Source organism: Herpailurus yagouaroundi, unplaced genomic scaffold (genome assembly GCF_014898765.1).
Source record: "Herpailurus yagouaroundi ecotype Mexico unplaced genomic scaffold, PumYag 207, whole genome shotgun sequence".
NCBI lineage: Eukaryota > Metazoa > Chordata > Mammalia > Carnivora > Felidae > Herpailurus > Herpailurus yagouaroundi.
The window spans coordinates 3,799,297-3,804,133 of record NW_024412438.1 but is presented as its reverse complement, the minus strand read 5'-3'; the positions used below and the strand labels follow the sequence as shown (position 1 = coordinate 3,804,133).

Sequence of the window (4,837 nt, the reverse complement as noted above, 5' to 3'; positions counted from 1 at the left end):
GGGATTCAGTAGTTCAGTGTCAGGGCTGAAGCCAGGGACAGCTGGGGGAACAACTGGGAGGGGACGCCTTCACCCACCAGCTGTGCCTCCGCTCCCCTCCCCCAGCCTGCCTCCCCGCACCCCCCCACCAGGTCGGCTCAGAGGCCTGGCCCCAGCAACTTCACCCCATTCCCACCTCCTGGAGCCCCAGTGCCCCTGAAGGTGATGCAGGCCAACCTCTCACGTTCTTGGAAATGTCTGGAGAGAGGTCGCAGGTCTCCTGTCCCTTAACAAGACGTGAGGTGGTCCACTAGCCAAGCGACAGGTTGCATGAGGTAGTGGAAACAGCCCTGGCCCTCGGTGTCCTAGGCTGGGTCCTGCCACTAAATGGCTGTGTGACCCTGAGCAAGCCACGTCCCCTCTCTGGATTTCCCTAGCTGTGAAATAAAGGGGTTCGAGTAGAAGGTCTGCAGAGAGCCCTCACGGAGTAGAACCGTGACCCACGGCGTGAGACGTCAGTCCTCCACAATACCCAGCTATAACGTGAGAAACAAATATACTTAATGTGAATATAATTAGCAGCCAGTGCTATGCTCAGTAGAAATGTCTGCCACGAGCCGTGCAGTCAAACGTGCGGACACGCTTCTCTCTTTCTCAAAGAAAGTTTGTTAGGAGCAGGTAATTATGACGATACGCTCTTGGCCTCTGCTGTTTTTATTGCTAGTAGGAAAGGACACTTTGTTGGGACGCCTCCCCTTTGAGGACAGTGGCGAGGGCTGTGTTGGGGAGAAGGCCTGTGCCGGGGGCGCCGGGAGGCCCTGGGAAAGGCAGGGCTGTTACCTCAGAGTTGGCCAAGGCCCGACACACGTGCTTGCAGCCGGAGGGAGGCGCACGCTGACCTTGGGTGGCCTACCCGTTTCCCTTCCCAACCTGGGGCCGGGCTGTGAGGGGGTCTTGCAAGAGGACAGAGTTTGGGAAGGAGGAGCCGGGCGGGGAAGGGGTGCTCCCTGTCCCTTGGCGGGAGAGGAAGCCGGGATTAATTCTGGCTGGGATCCCAGGCCCGAGAGAGGAGCTGAGTCACGGCAGAGGGCGGAGTGCAGAGTGGACGGGAGACCCTGAGCTGTTCCGTCAGACAAGAGATGGCTCCGGGTGGCCCCTGCATGGGGGACAGAGGGAGGGGACAGAGCACGTGGGTCCGTTTAGGGCTGGATCGGGGGAGCTAGAGACCCTCATATCAAGGAGCCCGGTTTCTGGGCAGCTGAGGGGAGACGGATCGCCAAGGCCCCCTGGTGCCGAGGCTCCTAAGGCTGCACCTTCCCAGGCTGGGGCTGGAATGCGGCGGGACTAGAACTCCTAGGCCCTCCCACTTCCTTTGCCGAGCTTGGGGTGCAGCTCCCGCCCCCTCTTGCCATCATCAAGGTTGATAATCCAGATAGAGGGTTAATGCATCCCAAAGAAGGAACTCCTGAGTCAGCTTCTTGTGGGGATCCCCTAAATGTCCCTACTCCGGCCGGCGCCTCCCTCTCTCTCCCCTCAGGACAGTCTGCCTCTTCCTAGGCTGTGACCCAGGCCCCTCCTCCTTTTGGTCTGTCCCCAGGCCTCGGCGCTTCATTGTTGCACAGAAGTCAAGAGTGACTTCTTGAGAGTCAGGCCAAGAAGAAGGAAAGCGGAGTTGGCAGGGACCCTAAGAGAGCAGTTGGTCAGGAAGCCGGCTGCCTGTCGTCCAGGACCCGGGGCCCAGCTCCTAGCCGTAGGCTCCTCCTGCCTGCGAACAACGCCACGTTGATACACCCAGCAGCTGTGACTCAGGCCTGGCCCCCTGCCAGCCCCAGCGCCTCTGCCGGAGTTGAGTCTGAACATGTCCACAGGCCTCCCGTCCCCTTCTCGGCCCCGGCCCCTCTCCTCCAGCCCTCCCTCTGCCTACAGTTGCCACCTGGCTTTGTCTAGGGGGAGGACAGCTGGGGCCGAGCGCCCCTGGACGGGGATCTGAGGGCCCCGGACCCCAGGCGTGTGCGGCAGGTGGAAGCAGGGCCAGGCCTGTGTGGGGAGGTCGGGGTGGGGTCCACCCCGAGGGGCCTACCTGCGCTTTCCAGCTGTAAGACCCTCAGAACGTCAGCGGGTGGGACTCGAAGAAAGCTATTCCCCCTCAGTTCCTCTGTTGAAGGTCTCTTTTCCAGACGGGGCTGGTGCCTGGAGCGCCAGATGTCCCCGCCTTCCCACATCCTGCCCTTACCAGAAGGTGTTGGCAGACCCACAGACCAGCCAACAGACCAAGCAGTGGTTCCCTTTCGGGGTGGGGGGTGTCCAACCCGCTTCACCCCCAGCTGTGGGAGTGTGTGCGTTTGGGCCGCATCACCCTTGGACTGGGAGCCGGGGGTCGAGGCCTCTCCCAGGCTGTCTTCCTGGGTGCCTGGGTGCCACCCTCCCCGCACCTCCCCTCCCCCCACCCTGCCGTGCACCCTGCCATTCTCAGGGCTCTGTCCCTGTCTGCCGTGAGTGTCCTCAGGTGACCCGGCGGGCAGGTTTTCAGTGCCTGAGCCTTTTCCTGTCTAGGCCTTGGTTTCCCCACCAGTAAAGGTGCAGAGGCTGGCCCGGGAGGAGGCCCCCTGGAAGCCAGGATTGTGTGGACTCCTAGCCCCCAGGCATTCCAGGCACAGACTGGAAAAGCCCCAGACATTAGTGGACAGATAATAAACTGGCAGATGAAAACAACGGCTGAGCACATGTCAGGGGTGGGGACAAGAGCTGCAGGGCTGAGGGCCCCGCGGCCCAGGGAGGTGGAGGCAGATAGATTGCAGGGGGAGGAGCTGCAGGAACAAAGGGAAGGGTGGCCAACAGGAGCCGCCCCGCACTGGCAGGAAGTAGGCTTGGGCCGAGTTCTGCCGTCCAGGGAAAAGAGGGGACAGCCCTGGCGCTGGTGCCTACCCGCCCGCCCATCCTGACACTGGGACGCCCCGCCCTGCACGGCCCCGTCCCGCCACAGGGGGCGCCTGCCCTGCACGGCCCCGCCCCGCCACAGGGGGCGCCCTTCCCTGCGGACCCTCGGAGACCTCGCTCTTCCGCCCCCCCCCCCCCCCCCGCCCCCGCCCACCCTCACCCCTCTCTCCGGTCCTGGGGTCTCGCCATGGGGAACTCTGTGTGCCGGTGAGGCTGAGGGGCTGAGGCTGGAGGGGACTGGGGCGGGAGCCCCTGCAGGGCTGGGCCAGCTCCTGGAAGCCCCGTGGCCATCTTCCCCTCCCCCTCGTATGTTCAGCCCCAGGTCTCTGTCCCCGTATCTCTTCCTCAGCCTAGTGGGGGAGGAAACGAGGGCCTTGCAAGTTGTCCCCAGCAACGGGGCCCAAACAGGCCTGGGCGGCCTGGCTTCCATATCTGGCATCCGAGCAGGGCTGGGGGGGGGGGGGTGACTCAGCCAGCGGGCCAGCTCCTGGCCCCGTGCCCAGCCGACCCCTTTGCTGCCCCCGAGGCCCGGCAGACCCCCCGGCCCCGCCCTGGGCCCGGGTTCTCCGCACCCTGCCCTCCCCGCCCCCTGCCCCCTGCCCCCTCCCGAGATGGGAGCTGCCCGCCGTGGGAAGAGGCAGAAACAGGATGCCCAGCCCTCCTCGCCCCACGAGGCCCCTGGGATGGAGGAGCCTGGACGTGAGGGCTGGGGCAGGACAGGGGCAGAGTCAGGGTCTCCCCTGTGAGCGCTAGAGGATTTCCTGACCCCGCCGGGGTATTTTCTGCCCCGGGATGAGTCACCTGCCGCCCAGCTCCGCGGCCCAACCCCACCCGCCGCCCCAGTGGTCCTGGCACCTGACGCGCCAACCGCCTGGCCAGGCTCTGCTTGTGGTCCCTGCTGGCGCAGGGAGGTGGGGGACGGGGGAGGCGCCGGGCCCTGCATGCACCCTCTCTTGGGGTGTCCGTGTGGCTCCCCGGCCACAACTCCTGAGGGCTGAGTCATGAGCCTGTGGGTGATAGTGGCTTCTTCCCCACAGATGGGAGCTCCCCAGCCTGACTGAGAAAACCGCAGGGGCCCCCCCTCCCCTCCCCGGGTGCTGGCGGTTTCCCCCTGTGGGCAAAGCCAGTCCAGCCTCCGGGACGGATAGGCAGCTAGACCCCTTGCTGCTCGGGAGGCCGCCCTGGTGGCGGGGCCGAGGGCTCTGCAGACCCCCTGGCTGCTGGGCTACCGACTTGCTGTGGGCCCCCGGACGTGCTCTGTGCCTCAGTGTCCCTGGTCACACGGTGATGGCCTGAACTGTAGGCAGCTGTGCAGACTGAGTGCTAACGTTGAGAGCAGTGCCTGCTCCGTGATCAGCCCCGCCGGGGCATTTGCTGCCGTCGTGTTGTTAGGATTACTGCCGTTGTACCCCACGGCCCGAGGCTGAGGGTGGTTGGCTGACTGAGCCTGGCAGAGGGCCGGCACCCGCTCCTCTGTTCTCGAGGTCCGGGAAGTCGTGTCCCCAGAGATGCTGCCTGAAGCCTCGGGAGCGGGGGGCTCCTTCCCGCCTCCCCCGGCCCAGGCCACCCCTCTTCCTCCTGTGGCCAAGGAGGGTGGTGCGGCAGAGGGGAGGAGCCCCCAACGGCAGCGTGGACCGTGACCCTGTCCCTGCTGCCACCGTGTGCGGCACTGCACACGGGCCTCAGTTTCCTCATCTGTTCAAGGAGGGCTTGAGCTGGCCCCACCCTGAGCTCCCTGCAGCTCTCCCAGGTGCTGAGAGCCGGCCATGGCGGTGGCCGTGGCCATCAGCCTGCAGGCAGAGGAGGCCTCTGTGGGGCAGGCCCTGCACCTGGAACTGGCCCAAGGAGCGGGAGCCTGCGGCCGCCGCGGAGCTTCACTTTACCAGCGGTTTCTTCTTTTTCATCCCCCCCCCCCACCACC

General features: G+C 65.4%; 1 protein-coding gene and 1 long non-coding RNA gene across 2 annotated transcripts in view; one reads left to right on the top strand and one right to left on the bottom strand.

Annotated features, from left to right (window-relative positions):
- Window positions 1-675: 675 nt before the first annotated feature.
- LOC121015611 (uncharacterized) lies at window positions 676-2,380 on the bottom strand. The gene is made up of 2 exons (XR_005783903.1): window positions 2,060-2,380; window positions 676-1,135 (listed from the first exon to the last, which is right to left on the bottom strand). It is a non-coding gene; the product is annotated as an uncharacterized LOC121015611 (long non-coding RNA).
- A 2,302-nt stretch (window positions 2,381-4,682) lies between these two features.
- The window catches only part of LMNA (lamin A/C), an 8,718-nt gene continuing 8,563 nt past the window's right edge, over window positions 4,683-4,837 (top strand). Inside the window, exon 1 of the mRNA XM_040452349.1 lies at window positions 4,683-4,727. Coding sequence (XP_040308283.1) covers window positions 4,683-4,727 — 45 coding nt within the window. The remainder of the gene's footprint in view (window positions 4,728-4,837) is intronic.